This window comes from Strix uralensis, chromosome 1 (assembly GCF_047716275.1).
Source record: "Strix uralensis isolate ZFMK-TIS-50842 chromosome 1, bStrUra1, whole genome shotgun sequence".
NCBI classification, from domain to species: domain Eukaryota; kingdom Metazoa; phylum Chordata; class Aves; order Strigiformes; family Strigidae; genus Strix; species Strix uralensis.
This window is the reverse complement of record NC_133972.1, coordinates 160,689,769-160,706,482: the sequence shown is the minus strand read 5'-3', so window position 1 is coordinate 160,706,482 and position 16,714 is coordinate 160,689,769. Positions and strand designations below refer to the sequence as shown.

The window sequence follows — 16,714 nt, the reverse complement described above, 5'->3', positions numbered from 1 at the left end:
TAAATTAACTGAGATTAATATAAAAGCTCAAGTCATGTAAGTCATGTAAAATAAGCCCACATTTATACTGAAACACATTATTACAGTCAAGGAAAAAAGGCCAAAAGGGTAAGCCTTTCTTCATGCATATCCTGGCCAAAGACAAGCAGAAAGTTTGTACTTACGAGTTTTGCCTGGAGCTGAGACACTGACTCCTTCCCCATCAGAATAGATGGGAGTGATGGTAACTTTGTATTCTGTATCAGACAGCAGAGGCTGAAGCAGAAGTGTGTTTTGTCTCCCAGGCACCATTACCTGGATGGTCATAAAACCAGAAACAATCAAGCTTAATGCCTGGGACCAAAACCTTTTTACATCTTACATGATCTCTGACACCACATTCCACTAGTACTGCTGTATAGCTTGCATTTTTAAATATTTCTGATGTTCTATGGTAAAATAATTAAATTATCCACCCTTTTAACAGATCTACTAATTATACCCGAGAAAAATATAAAGGAGGTTGTGCCTATGGGATAACACATTTTATATTAAACCTATGAGCCACTACAGCTCCATAAACCACTAGTATGTGGATGGTTAGTACTTAAAAAACAAACTGTAGAGACAAATCATCTTGTTGTATTTATTTTTGACATGAATATGATTGTCCAAAGCTATGCCCATTAATAAAGGTTGATTGTTATGTTCTTCAGGGACAGAAAATCACCCTTCCCTGGGAGATAGGAAAATTAATTCAGGAGATCGGGAAGCATGAACTGAGCAAGCAAGAATGTTTGTCCCATCTGCATCTAGACTGGGGACAAGGAAATGAAGGTAGCTATTTAGGAGAGGAAGTAGGAGTACCTCCCACAAATAGCAAGGAATCCCAAACTGCCATGAAACATGGAAGATCTGGAGCAGAAGTCCAACCAGGCGACCCAGCAGAAGGAGAGAAGCTGTGGAAATCCCTCCAGAGAGTTTTGGGTGCACCAGAACAAATGTTTCAACCTGCTGAATTAAGCACTGCTTCTTTTAATATATACAAGGTTTCCTATAAGCAGCTATTTCTGAAACTCTTCAATCGATTACTGTATTTTATCCAGAGCCTCAAAAACTAGTATCACAATAGTGGTGCTAGAGGTGCCCAAGTAAAGCCTTGCATTCTTTCAACTTGTCAGTAAAATTTTAATCTCAGAGAGTCTCCAAAGCCTGAATGGGAGCTATCTAGCACATGACATGGTAAGAAAGAGAAACCAATCCTATGTTTCCTGCACCAAACCTGTGCTCTGAAGTGACATTGTTGGAAGCAACATTCCCAAGGTCCAACCTCATATTTTGGACCCTCCCTGGCCCATATCCATTGTGTGAATCTATCACCTGAGCCAGCAACCGCACATATTTAGCAAGAAGTTGAAAGACCTATAAGCCCTTTAAAGTCAAGGGGAAAAGGCAGAAACTGAGCCTAGAAGTGTTTCGTTGTTTCAAAGAAGACTGTGATGATGGCAGAGCAAAATTTTCTGAAGACGAGAAAGCTCTCACCAGTTTTAATGCTCCAGGATACGTTCAAACTACTTCTAATTTTTGCAAGTGATACACAGAAGGAAATTAATCTAGTACACCCAGGTGTTGAGACCTGTCAAAAAAGTACTTCATTCATTGATCAAAACTGGACAAAACCATCTAAATACATGTGCGTGAAAGATTCTCATGCTAAACTCTTCCACACATGTACTCAAAACACACAAACCAAGTTTCTGAAGAAAGAACAACCAACTTTGGTTTTAGGAGAGGGGATGCAAGCATTGAGAACTCTCTCTTTTCCACATGTGCTCATCAGAGATCTTCTACAGAGCAATATAGTTTTCAGCAGTGAGAAACATTCTTGACTTTAAGGAAGAAAAATAATGTGATCCTTCCAGTACATACAGCACACCCAAGAACACAGATGCAGTTTAGGGCTTGAGCCTTCTATAGTGAAAAGTATTCTATTATGTTTTCCAGTCCTTGATTTTCAGTCAATTGCATCAAGGATTAAAAAGCTTATTAATATTTCTATGGAAAGGGAGGAGTAACTGAAATTTATATCACTGAAATCAGAGCCAAAAAACTTAAGCATCCACCGCAGAATTGTCACGCTATAGAATATTTAAACCCAAATTCCACAAAATTTTTGGGTTCTGCTTAAGAAATGTACTTCAACATATAAACACTCCCCTAAAAATTGAACATCTGTGTCATTTTATTGACATCTGTGTTGCACCTCTCAGGTGCTCAAAGCCACATGATAAAATACATTCCTTCTGGTTAGAATGTGCTTAATTTTAAATATAATCTTACGTCATTCCTTATTCAGTAAAGTATTTATGCACGTTATTAATTTCAAAGATGAAACACATGGTTATCTGTTTGCTGAATTGTGACCAAAAATAATAAGACTTGAGAGTGTACTTAAAATTAAAATATTTGCAGAATTACAGTCAAGATACCTACCTAATCTTACAATTTTATAATTTTTAATGAGCTTTTGAGTCGACTCTAATATCCTTCTGATAGCCAGAATTTTAATACATTTTCTACAGGTTTAATTTCCTTTTAAAATAATGGCTGTTGAATACTAAAACAGAACTACATTTATATCATCCAACTGAATTTGATTAAGCTTCCCAGAGCAGAAACAGTAAATCTGGGATGTGAATTTCAGAAACTTTGGGTTATTGTCAGAAGAACAGTACAATTTGTGCCATTATGCTGTGCAAGTTTGCCAACATATCATATACAATACTATCATATAGTTGAGGTAAATTCATAAAGCATGTTTTCCAGTCCAAAAGGAAACCACTATGTTGAAAGTTCATTTTCAGATTATAACTGATAGAGATGGCTAAAAAAGTAATTTTCTATCAAGGTCGCATAAAAGATGAATGAAACCAAAATGAAAAAAAGACTGATTCATATTTTTCTAGAAAAAAGATTATTCAACTAACTCCTTTTAATATTTTTTATTGATATAGGGCTAAAAATGTCAACTGCTAGACATGAAAAAGAATATCCCATATGTTCAATATAGCTGTTTGATGAACAGAAGTCAGTCACATGACAGACAGAAGGAGAAAGATACGGGGAATACTTTTGCATTCTGAACTATTTACTGAGAAAATAACCTCGAACTATACAATTTAATCTCTTAAATGTACCTACATAGAACTAGCTCAAAATTTTATAACTTAGTTTTTGTGGAAACCAAGCACTGCAATACTAAGATTTTCCCTTTTTTTAAAAAAAAAAAAAACAACACTCAGCCTCACAGAACTCTGAAATTAACTCAAAAATTGTGAAATCCTAAAATAATACAGCTAGGGCTTCTTTTTTTTAATTATTTGCTATACACACAAAAGAGTACATGTAGTACTCTTCATTCTTTCAAATATTTTCCAAAATCTTGATCACCAGAAAGTTGTTTTGTGTAAGACAATTTTAATTTTGATCATCCCATGGTATTGGAAAAATAATATTCTTAGACATTTAAATTAAAATGTGCTGTCCTTATTGTGACATGTTCAGGTTAACAAGCAGTATGAAAACTCTGCACTTGAACTTTAATTACGTTGCTTTAGCATAAAATTAGAATTTTAGAGAAGGAGCAAAATTGCTGAAGGAAAAAAAAATTACTTAAGATTGTTCTGTACAAACATTTAAGAGTTGTTAAAACACAATCTCAGGGTAGAAAAAGGCCTAGGAGTAAAAAAAAAAAAAAAAAAAAAAAAAATCACAAAAACAATGAACAAAGAAGATCCCCAAAACTTAGACAAATTTTAAAATACAGGAAAAACAGGACAAACATCTGCGTGACTGGGCCTTGATCTTACATTTGACTGCTGTTGTCTGCAGTGCAACAGGTGCTATATGATTAAAACTTTGAAGTTCAATCTTACAGTAATACCAAACATTGATCTTTTACTAATTGCAACAGGAGTGCCATAAGGAGAGACCATGCCTTAACAATTATTAAAAAAACTTTTCAAGCTGATGAAGCCATTCACAAAACCCATACAGACCATTCTTACCGCTTCCTCAGCACGGTCACCTTTCGCAGTGAGATAGGTCACTCTGAACTGCTGAACGTTGTAATCTGAAATGTCCCATATTACCCTCAGACTTGAGGTTGTTTCATCATCTATAACAAGGTTTCTGATTCCTGTTCGAAAAACTAAAGCCAAAAATATTTAATTAATATTTTCTCAACTCTAATTTTAGATTTAAAATTGTGCTAATTATCACCAAGTAGCTGCAAGCTCTACTGAAGTCACCGTGGGTCTGTAGATCCATGGGCGGAGGAAACCCATATAGTTCAGTCATACTTGGACTCAATAACATAAAAACTTTAACCATTTAATAAAATAATAGTTATCCTATGCTGCCATTAGCATATATTACCCCATCTGCTTTGTTTATATTACTCGTCTTATGGAGCTTCAGAATAATCAAAACTCTACTGCAGCTAGAATGCTACAGAAGAGAAAAAATCCGGAACTGTTGTTCTTTATAAGTCAGTTTTCTAATTCCAGGGAAAACAAACAGAACACTCAAAACTAAAGAGAATTCTCAAGGGTTTCCAAGCTCGTATTTATAAAGGGAAAGAGAAAAGAGAGATGAATTTTCCAAATTAGGCTCTGTATTCCTATGTAATATCGCTGATATGATTCAGAGTCCCTACACTGTGTTACAGGCAGCTCCTCATCCACACATGGCACGTGCAGGTAGCCGGCCACACGCAAAGGGTGGTGCAGGAGCGTGACAGTGTGCACCTTTCACCAGTGATGTCCCTTGCCCCGGGTCTGCACCTCCACAAGATCTGCCATGGCAGTGTGCTGACCACAGGGACCATCAGGAACTGGGGTTATCAGATCCTCAGTAATATCACAGCTTCCTGACCCTAGATCTGGGTGTGTTTGTGGGGAGCCTCAGCTCTTTGCATTCAGAATTTAAACTGTTGATGTTTGCTCTGTTTACCTGCTGTGGTGGGCTTAGAAGTTGTGGTACTGGTAGTAGTCACCGTGGTAGGTATTGTGGTAGTCCTTGCAACTGAAAAACAATACTCAGCTCACCAACAATTCAGCAAGACATGGAAGTCATAGTATTTATCTTGTATTTCTAACTATGACAATGAAACTATGTGCTCACACCTACAAGTATCCCACACACTTCAGGCATTTCAGGGACTACAAGGGAACTATTAATTTAGTTTACTTTAGGCACATATATTTGCACGATTAGCACTTAGATCTACAGCTAAAACATAATTATAAACTGTACAATTACATAAGAATGCATATAGTTTCCCACATTTCTGGCTGAATTCTGCATAATGACTTCCACTTTGATCATTTATTAAGGCTGTCAGATTAATTAAATTGAAAGCTTTTTAAGGGTGCTTCACTTCTGTCCAAGTAAAAAACAGAAAGTACACTCAGCAACACTGGACTACATCACCATCATCTGGATGCATAAGGGCTTCTTAGCAGAAGGGCCAAGATTAAGCCTGCAATTAAATTACTAAGAATCAAATAAGTTTTTTTAATTTACACATGAAAAATATAGTTGTTTACTTAACCAAGTCATTATCCATAAAAAGAGAATGGATAGAGCAATCTACCTGAAACACTGGCCACTGTTTTGATTATGAACTATAAAATACACTGTATGTGATTTTCAAGTTTTATCATTGTTATTCCATGTTAATGTCACAGGATGCCTGTGTAAGCTTTTTGGACTACTATTTCAGTCAAGAGTGAATCCACCTCTAATGAGTATAAATTACATAAATAAGAAAGAAAAGAGTATACTGTAAATGGCAAACAAATAAAATTCTTGTAAATTAGTTACTTTAACCCCCCCAAAAATCTAATACATCTTCTCATAAGGAACCCTATTCAAAGACTAAATATTGAAACATAGGATGGAAGAATATTTACCCAGATCCAAAGGTTATTAATACTACAGCTCAGATGGGGAGTCAAACCATCATTTTGATTCAATGTCATCTACCACATAATATTAAATAACCAAATAATACAGTCAGCAAAGCCCTGGTGCTAAACCACCACATACTTCAATAATATAGCTACCCAAAGATGGACTATATTTTAAATATAAGACATATGTATTAAATTTAAATCACTTAAATGTCTCTAAAAATTAGTCAAGAGTTTGTCTTACATGTAGCTCCAAGAACAGCAACAACTTCACTTTCACTTTCATCATCAAAAACTGCCAGCAAAGAAACTTCATATTCTGTGTTGGGCAACAAACCCTCAATAACATGACTGTCTGTGTCTCCATTTATGACAACCTAAGTAACACAGCAAGATTAAAGAAAATCAGTTCTGCATTTGATTAATTTATATGAATTGACTGAAATGAAAGAAGGAAAATGGATTCTTCTTTAAAATATATGAAACCTACACTTACATCTGCCCAAAGAATTTATTAGTTATGTTGAAATAAAAAATATCACAGAGTACATCTGGAAAAAACACTGTTAAGAATACTTAAAATTTATTTAGTATTTTGTGGCTAGCTTGATTATTTCCATGTGTAGTCTTGCACTTTTACCCACAACTAATTAATTACTAAAGCTGACCATATGCATTTCATTTGAAAAATCACTAAAATCCAAATCATTCATCAATGAAAGCAACAAAACAGGGTAGATTAACTTTCATCCACATTTCTATCATTCAAGCACTGTTATGACAAATGCATTCAGCATCTCCACAGCCTTAAAAAATGCTGTTTCTATACCAGAATTATAATCTGAGTTACAGTTCCACACATCTGAATGTAACTTGAAAGAACATTTGCTGCAAACTTGAGGATTAGGGGAGATGTGCTACTGAGAAGTTTGCTATATGGTGTGATGTTTTTAATAGCAATTGTCCTTATTTCTACCTATGACAGAAGCAGAAGATTCACATGTGCAATGTTAACTGTAAGCAGAAGGTTTCACTTCAGATTTTTGTGTGTTTCATGTATTTTATTGAAAGGGATCAACAGATGAGTAGGAGTTGGAGCTAAAGGGACAGTAAAGCAGAACACAAGGAGCCTAAGCAGTAATTTTGGTGAAATGGCTGACTAGTTTCGGGAATAGCTTTTAGGTTACATAGACAGATACTACAGTAAAACAACCTTTTTATAGGTTAACACTGGCAAATTTTTAAATGTGGCTATTGTACACAAAGAATCAAAGTAAGACATATAATAGAAATTTAAAAATTGATATGAGCTGCATAAAATCTACTACAGCAGTTAACATAAACAGTGAATCACACGTTATTCTTTTAATTACCACAGGAGATTTCCTGAGTTGGTCATGGGGAAGAGGGACCCATAAAACAATCACAGACCTTCTGAACTCAGATACAGAAAACAAAAACAGAAAGAAATGAGTTGGGGCCATGCCTTCTACAACTATCAAGTAATGAATTAGGCATTCCATGCTACACACTTTCTGGCACAGATTTTCTTGGGAAAATTTCAGAAACAAGCTTGAGTGAGTCTAGCTGTATACTAAATAGGTATAAGTAATACCTTCTTTTCCAGTTCCCCAGAGCCTCTAGTTGTGTATCAAATCATTATAAAATATCTATACATAGTTACTATCTCACACATAACTATGGAATACTTTCTGAAGCATAACTTCCATGACTCTCCACTCCTTGCTATTTTACCCCACACAGAAGACTACAAAAAAACCCCCACAAATTGCTGAACTTTCAAGCAGAGAGGACAAATAACAGAAGCAAGAATAAGTAACAAGCACACGAGTATAACAGCATGCATTCTCTACTGCAACCTAGAAATAAAAGGTCACTCTAAAATTTATTCTGGCTTTTTAGCACTAACACCCCACTAAACGCTCCTCACTCACTAGCAGTGTGGGTGAAGTAAGCAGAGATGTGTGTAATTCCCACCACTGCCCCCTGACCCCACTCAGCTAACTGGCAAGTTGAGTCTTGGGAGAAAGACAGAGGGAGTGCATGTCATTTTTCTGCATGACTGATCACTTAGCTGGGAAAGAAGCTTAGAGAGGCAACAGCCTGGAGGCTATCCTAGGCCTGACCCCATTAGAGACGTCATGCAAGGAGAACAAGAAAGCAGCTTGGGTATTTTTAATATTTCAACGTACTAAAATATTAGGTCCTCCAGCAATTCTTAGTGAATACAATGAACAAGTGGAACCTTAACAGTTCAAATAATTCTTGATCATTTAATCTCACACTCAAAGAACACAGATATCATAAATATCACTTAAAAATGCACATGGCTTAAAGGGATTCACTGACAGCTACTCACTGGAACTTAAACAGAAACAAATCAGTTCATCTGCTGCAGGAGAAAATGCACTCATGTCCACTCACTCATCTGCCAACTCCTTCTTTTCCCTGTTCAATCCTGTAATTTCTTTCTTTCTTGCATGACTACGTCTTGCTAGGTGAAAGGGAGGAAAGAATCAGGCTAAGCTAAATTTACAGAAAAAATGCCACATAACCTAAGCTGCTTTCTGCCCTAATGGATGACAAAATGATGCATGAAACCTAAGGCCAGGTGGAAAGTGTCATCTTCCCCACTGAGTTCTGTACCCAGATAAACAGTTTGCAGATGTGACCTCTCTTCACAGTGCTGATGCCAAGAGAGCAAGATGAGAGTTGAGAGTCATTAAAGAAGAAGCCAAAAGAGTAAGTAAATAAAGAAAGGGAAAAGGGAAATGAGACAGATTACAAAAGATTAAAATTTGGGAAAGGCAGAGAAAGTGTCTGTCTTTTTCTACTTGGAAAAAAAGAATAAAACAGGAAAAGCTAAAGGGATGAAAAATCATTTTAAAAAATCAGAGTGATGAAAATGGCACTATGGAGAAGATGCACAAGGGCGTAGAGCAAAAAATACAGCATGAGGGGGAAAAAGAGAAAGAACCATAATGAGGAATAGAGGAACAATCTAAAAAAAATTAACTACATGTAAACTTTTCCCTTTGTAATTTTATGTGACTAAGGCTTCACAGGCAATTTTACTGTGGCCAGCACATTAGACAAATATGGAGCTTTATGTGAGGATATTGCTGCTCTGGCTCAGTTACCATCATTATCTTTGCAGCAAAATAAAAAATATGAACCTCTAAAAACTGAAGTAGCATCAAGCAGCAATGCTAGTTCTATGGTAGTTGGCACTCTACAGATTAGACTGATTATTCACAGAAGAGCTCTTCTTTCCTCATTTCCTCTTCAAAAAGAAACTAGAATATTGGTTTGATTTTGGTTTAGGGAGCTTTGCAGTGGGGCAGTTTTCTGTAAGTCAATTGGCCATATTTAACAGCAAAAGCTGCAGCACAGGTGTCCTCAGAATGGAATTCTCTCTTCAATTTCACACCCTCAGAAAGCCAAGGCAACTCACCTCTTCAGATTCCCCCCCCTCCAAAGGAATCCATGCCAATCTGTAAAAAGCAATATCTGATGAGACGGGCTTCCAGCTGACCCTAAAACTGTCTGATGATGCTTCATCAATTTCCAAATGCTGGGGAGCTGGAACTCTTTCTGCAAAGTAATATGCAAAAGAAAAGTGAGTGTAAATTATTCCCTGAGACTTGCATAGATGGCAATGTCAAGCATGTACAATTTTACTTGCAGCTTGTTACATACAGTATAACATGGGAGGTAGATAACAAAGTCACTACAGAAATCTTTGCACACTTATTTGTACTTAGGGAAGTGGTTCGGTAGTTGGGGGAGGGGAATATGCACAATGATGGAGCACGTCTCTTCATCTACTCTTAACTGGACAAGCCTCCTTGTCCTCTCCTCACTGAAGTAGCTCCATGCAACCTCAGTCCCCCTCCTTTGCTCAGAGCTCTGTACACCATACTCTTTTCTCTTCCTCTACCTCAAAGCAAGGTCGCACTCTCTGCCCTTCCCAGAGACTCTGTGCACACTTCCATTTGCAGTTTGCATGTAAGTATCAACCTCTTGCTCTGTACATGTATGTTGTCCTTTCCTCTTCTACTCCATGTTTTCTCTTTCCTCCCTCAGAGTCCTTCTCTTCCCATTGTTATGTTGGGAAGCATCAGTAAATGTCAGTCATTTGCTTAATGTGGAACTACAGTTACAGAAATTATAACTGTGCTAAACAGACTACATAAGCCTTAAATGCCTTATATTTTCTCCTTTTCATGTTCCAGTTTCTCTGTACGTATATAAGGTTCTACCCTTTATTGCCTAGATAGTTCCCTGGTTAAATATATGATTCAAAACTCAACACACTTCAGCTGGAGAGACAAATGCCATCACACTGAATGATGCTTCAGAAAACTGGGGAGACAAATGCTTTACTACCTAAATGCAATAAAAGATGCTTTAAAATGGCTGATTGTGGAAAGAATTAAGAAATCAACCTTATCCACAGATGTTTTCATGATGTCAAGGGATTACTTCCACAAGTAAGGATGCAATTGGCCCCATAATAAGGGATCAAAGAAGCCAAAAACACCGATGAAATTAACAGAAAGCATTCCATATATCTGAATTCACAGCCAGAGACATTTGCTGTTACTGGTCTTACTTTCCAGTAAAGTAAGAAAGTATAAAAATTCTTCCTGGAAAGTCTTCAGAAGTTCAGCAATACTTACTTGTGGTAAAGCTGCCAGTAAGTGGTTCAGATTGTCCTTCATCATACAGGGAGAAAATAGCAACAGTATACTCCGTAAGGGACGTCAAACTTTCTAGAGTATGGGTTGAAACACGACCAACTTCCACCTAGAGAAAGCATCATTTGCAATAGATATTGATCATACACTTTACATTATCAGTGTCTGAAATTCTGTTGGGTAATAATGATACAGAAAGAAAATGTCATGTAATTGGCAGAGAAATTCTGTGAAACTATGAACAAGTATAAATTCAGTGCCATAAAAGCTGACAAAATCAATTAAAATAGATGAACTAGAGAAAAGGAAAATTTTGTTTATGACAAGCTAGGGAAAAGGAGAATTCAGCCCTAGTAAGCCTAACTCACTAGTAAACATATCAGCACTGTGTGTTCAGGAACACAGAAGTCCCGGGAAGGAACTTTTTGGGCTACTGAATCCAGTCCCTTACCTTGGATAATCACGGCATAAACCATTATGTTTAACATTTGTCAAGAGACAAGGTGAGAGTTTCATCTGGTCCTATCCAGTTAACATGACTTTCCCAGGGTTATAAAACTCAAAGCTGTATAAACTGACAGTTTATCAGTCCAACTATTCAGTGTCACATTAGCTCAGCACCACAGGGGAAATGCTACCAAATGCAGAGCAAACAAAAAATGCCACCTGCTCTTTGAACAGGCAGAAACAAAAAGTTAAGAAGTAGATAAAAACCAACTGAACATTCACTCACACTATAAAGTATATTACCACAAGCCAGACATGTTCAAATACCATTGTGATGAGTACAGACAGACATATTATCTATATTAAGGTTAATGAATAGGAAGAGGTCAAATGATTTCTAATTTCAATGTTAAGGGGCCTAGCAGAAAGAAATGACACAAAAAATTACACAAGTATGTTCTCTTCTAAACTCAGTAACAGTTTCTTCAGTTTTAATACAAATATTCCATCTTGTATGGATGAAAGACCAGATATATTCCAGAAGAAATGTGATTACACATAACTACTATTAAAGACTTTCTTGGAAGGCTAAGTTATCCATAACAATTTATTTGGTGAGGGATCTGGACTGTTTTAATAATTCAATGCATTTACTGCAATTATTTTTTTAAAACTTTTTCTGTATTGTTTCAGATTCCTGTATTAGTAACATTCCATCCCATTTTTCATTCTATCACAGAATTCATGCTGCTAAAAGCTATCAGTAACAAGGCATAATTAAATATTGCATAAGCAAATTAAGTAAATTATTAAATGCAAGAGTCTAAGTGGGAACATCTTGGTATCATCTTACCAGTCTGTTCAAGCCAAATCATGTTTCTAGGAAGAGAGTTTTCAACATATAAATAAATGTCAAGAAAATGCGGCAAAGCCTTCAGATAGTCTTTCTGAATGAGCTTTAGTCCATGACATATGATATATCAAAAGTTTTATTATCTGAACTGAATCAAGAATAAACATTCCATATCATACATTCAGTCAAGATCCTGTACCTACAAACCATTGTTCACTTGAGTAGTTTCCTTCAGTTTATGTGCACCAGCAATGACTATTCTGGTATGTAAGAAGTTCAGAGTACTGTCCCCCCCACATATAATCCACTCCAAATGATTACTCGCTACTAGGCAAACTCTTACTTGCACTAAGATTCAGAATTATCTTGGAAATCTTTTGTTGCAGCTTGCAAGGTAGATTTTGTTTATAAAAGTTACCCTTAATAATTACAGAGGTTTGGGGAGGTCTAAGATTGGTTAAGGGAAGAGAGATGCTAACAATTTACCTCATTGGTTTCTGTTCCATCTGTTTTAACATACATGATACGATAGCCATTTACATTTTTGGAAGCAGGATCCCATGTTAGCTTAGCACTACTGTGTCCAACATCAGAAAATTTCAAGTTTGCTGGTGGACTCAGAGGCACTTGAAAAGGAAAGAGACAAAACCATGAAAGTGATTCCAGGTTTTAGCTGTGAAATTTTTCATGTCTTGAAAATAAACATCACATTTTCCATTCAAAAATTTGTATCACCAATATTTATATTAAAAGACCTACATCAATGGACCTACACAAGTACTTAAAGGCAGGTAAAATGGCTTAGTTCTTTTCAGAAACAGAACTTTCAGTCTTGCTAAGTGCACCTCAACTAATGCTGAAAAATAAAGAAATTACGTTATTGTTCATAGCAGATATCAGAGCCTACACAATACTTGCAATAAATTTGTGTTTGTATTTGTGAATTAATTTAATTCAACTAGATCTTTATCCTATATGCAGTTGTTTTCCATGGAAATTCCAGCAAAAATATCACATAACAGTAGTAGTATTTTGGCAAAAAACCTTCTGAATCCTAGAAGACCCTGATATAAGGGTAAGTTTGTCCAAAACCATAACTACCTCAGAAGATCTTCAAAAATGTTTTTTCTTTTTACCTGTTTAACCTTTCCTCTGTTATTACAGAAAGAAGCTGATTCCTTAACAGTAACCCTGGTTAAAGCCATATTTATATACTATATATTCCTTGGCTGTCATGAGCTGAATGAAAACAAGGTCATGCAAGAGAGGCTCAGATTGCATCCACTTTTCTGTCACACCAGAGAAAGCAATTTGTGCTGTCTGTTACTCTCAGCAGTAGGTTCTGTATTAGCCCAAAATCTTTTCATTTTCTCTGAACTGTGAAACCTTTCTCTATGCATCCTGCCTTCACACACAGATGCCTCACTAATCTATGTGGATGGATAAATATCAGCACTTCAGAAACTGTTTCCCTCACACAAGAGCACATGATAAAAAGCAAAAGATGAAAAACCCCATATATTACGTGGGACCTTTAGCCAGGCCATATATCGACTCAGAATCTGCAAGCAAACATCTAACCAGCTTAGGAACAGTCAAGTCAACTTGGCTATGAGGAAAAGAAGACGGGAACACATTGGAATTGTATTAGATGGGTTTGCCACACTTTCTGGCATTCAGTATATTCCTCTGAGTCTAGTGAAGGGAGTATCACGTGCTGGCTTTCCTTTCTACTTTCTGTCAGTCGTGGAATGCACTTCATTTCACCATCCAGGCCATACCACAAAATGCTTCAGTCTCAGCTCTCTCCTTTTGGAACTAATCTCCTGACAATGTCGCTCTCAACCAGACAGGCAGTCCTGATGCCAGAGTTACGTGATATTTACAGTGAGTCTTGGATAAATCCTGGCCCCAAAAAGAAACCCCACCCCAGAATGAACTTGCTGATCATGCCTCAGTTTGGCACGGAGAAAGGTTTCACTACAGTAACTGAAATGATAGTGTGTAGAATAGTATTATTTACTAAGTACAGAATATCAGATACTACATGTAATACTACAGCAAATTAGGCAGATCATTCTCCAGGCAGATATATGCTCCAGGAAGGAAAAGCTAGGTAGCTTACTCAATAGTTGGAAGCCAGAAATAACACACTGAAATTAAAAAAAAAAAAAAAAAAGCAGCTTAAATCTGAATCTGGACAGGGAAGACATTACAACTGAACACTGACCATGTGGGACAGGTGCGCTCACCAAGAGCCTTCTCTCCTTCCAGATTGCCCCACTGCGTGATCAGTTAAAGCCTGTTAGAGAGAGCTTATTTGAATAGTTGCATATGGAAGGTTATAATCAATCTTCTTTCATACTACAGTGCTAAAGACCAGAGCTGGCTGCATTGAGTCACCCTAAAAATAAATGAAGTTGCAGGGTAGTTAGTTTTTTTTATTCTGGTCTGGTAACAGCAGTGATGATGGGCTGACTAACATATGTTAACTAGCTTCTGTGATCAAATGCTGCGGTCGTGAATCCTCAGCTTGTGCCAATGTATCTGGAATTTGCATGCGATCTTCCATCCAACGCATTAGCCAGGTTAGAGCTATGCAGCCTCCAAGATCATATGACATAAAGTGAATTGAGGCCTGCACAGTCATAAACTACGTAAGCTACTGTTTAGGATAAATGAAAACCATATATTGGGCAGATACTGACCAAAAGCAGGGGTGGGGGAAAGGAGGAGTGACAGACAAAGAGATGGAGAAAGGGACAGAGGAACAAAGAGCCAAAAATTTGATTCTCCAAATATTAAGAATCTTCTACACTGATTTCAAGTCCACAAACATGTGGTTCGCTATTGGTGCTTGTCTGTGTACAACTATCCCCTCAGAGATGACCCTGGAGCTTCTTCCACCACTACCTGCTGACCTTACAAGTAATTGCTCTGTCCCTTCTTTTTCTTAGCACTCGCATGCCTGAACTTCTCTCACCTATTAAATGTAAGTCACTTTCACACTGGCTTACTCGTGCTAGGAGCACAGAAGAGGAAGCAATCACTCCACTGTTAGGAGCAATTGAAATGTCACTGAATGCAGTCCCAGAAATATCCCAGAAGCACAATCACTTATTTTCAATTCCTTTGTCTTCCAAATGCTGAGGCTATTTAGAGAGCTGACATACAGTGCTGTGTACAGTTAGCAGAGGACAGAATTTAGCTGGCAAAATTCTTGCTGCTTATTAAAAACACACCATCTATCATGAGTGCACAGGCGCTTTCCAACCCTTCGTTTACCAGATGTTAGGCAGCAGAGGTTGGACAGAAATCTTCTCTTTGCTTCTTTTCTTCTGTACTATTACTGAGCCAGAGGAATGAACTCCTCCATCTGAGCAGGCTCCCACACACACCTGGTTCTCTGGCTACAGGAGGCTAAACACAGCAGTCTCAATTTAGCTCCACATGGTGACCTTCATTCACTTTCAGCAAGTTCAGAAAACCATCAGTAGTTCCACCAAGATCAACAGGGATATTCACAGTACCACTACCAACAAGAGAGAAGAGTTCATGATCCTGTTCCAAAACAAAGCTGCTTTGTAGAAACTCACATCCTCAGCCTCTATAAATTAAGTATTCGCACTTAGAAACTTAAGCACAGTTAAGATCTTGCCCTATGGAGTATTCAAATCAGATTTTTAAACCCGATGTCTGCTCTAATATGTGCAAAGACTATTCTGAAGTTTTATTAACACTGAAGTGAATATAGATATGTGCAACCTACATGTAGTTTCTTGTCCTGTAAGGGGATCACTAGCTTCTTCTCCAAACATGGCATACACTGTGACTGTATATTCTGTATTGGGCAACAGTCCATCCAGTTCAAGATCCGTTGAAGCCGCCCCAATTTTTATCTAAAAACACCATGAACAAAAAAGACACATTATTTCCGAATTAGCTCATGATGGGGAAGAATACTATTTACACACTAGCTATGTGATCAAATGCTCTTCTGAGCATTTGTATGATACTGTGCCTGCAGTACTTGGCCCAAGATTTTTGGATTTTGCACAATAATCAAAAGAACAAAGCTGTCAAAAGGCAAAAGCCAACATACAGGTAAGAAGACTTTAAAATAAACTAGTCACATTAGCAATGACAAAACAATCCTCTCTAGAATGTGCAGCTACTAATGCCTAATTCCCAGCTACACCTGGTTTCATCTTCAGTCATAGGACTGAAATTTCATAGGAGGAATTGATTTCCATGCACATCGAAGCTCAGATTTGTTGCTATTTAACGTGTGTATCATTCTCCTCCACCTCTTCACTGAGAGCCACATTAACGTGGACTGACTTATTTACTGAAAAAAGTCTTTCTTCGGGGTAAGGCTCAGTCCTCCTGAATCAGCTAGTTTTCAGGGAGGCCCCATTTTTAACAGAATTATGTGCTCACAGCCACTCATTTAGCATAGAGCACAAGTCTATGCGAGCTTTCAGTAGCTTCCCACGCTCTCCACATTCGCATGCCCCTGCATGCTTTTTAGTGTTCTTGCTTGAACAGAGATGCTGTACATAATCTTAACTATACGTATAGAAACTTGAGTATAAAAACTTTTAAATCCTAGACCAGAAATTGGAACTATGCTAGCAACTTTAGAAAAGTCTACCGTTTTCACTATTTTAATGACAGAAGACCGGACTTTACCTTGTCCCACCTTCTTTTCCTTCTAAAAATCACTTTTAATGGAAGGC

General features: G+C 37.2%; 1 protein-coding gene across 7 annotated transcripts in view; it reads right to left on the bottom strand.

Annotated features, from left to right (window-relative positions):
• The window catches only part of COL14A1 (collagen type XIV alpha 1 chain), a 127,427-nt gene that overhangs the window by 61,069 nt on the left and 49,644 nt on the right, over nt 1-16,714 (bottom strand). For 4 of the 7 annotated variants that reach the window (XR_012631297.1, XM_074887201.1, XM_074887229.1 and 1 more), the window contains exons 13-20: nt 15,745-15,874; nt 12,462-12,601; nt 10,658-10,784; nt 9,430-9,569; nt 6,199-6,331; nt 4,993-5,064; nt 4,038-4,189; nt 165-294 (exon numbers count right to left, since the gene is read on the bottom strand). Coding sequence is in view for 6 of the 7 variants with exons in the window: in XM_074887201.1 (XP_074743302.1) it covers nt 165-294; nt 4,038-4,189; nt 4,993-5,064; nt 6,199-6,331; nt 9,430-9,569; nt 10,658-10,784; nt 12,462-12,601; nt 15,745-15,874 (1,024 nt within the window). In the remaining variant the exon portion in view is untranslated. The remainder of the gene's footprint in view (nt 1-164; nt 295-4,037; nt 4,190-4,992; nt 5,065-6,198; nt 6,332-9,429; nt 9,570-10,657; nt 10,785-12,461; nt 12,602-15,744; nt 15,875-16,714) is intronic. The other 3 variants (XM_074887238.1, XM_074887191.1, XM_074887210.1) reach the window with 1 other exon arrangement.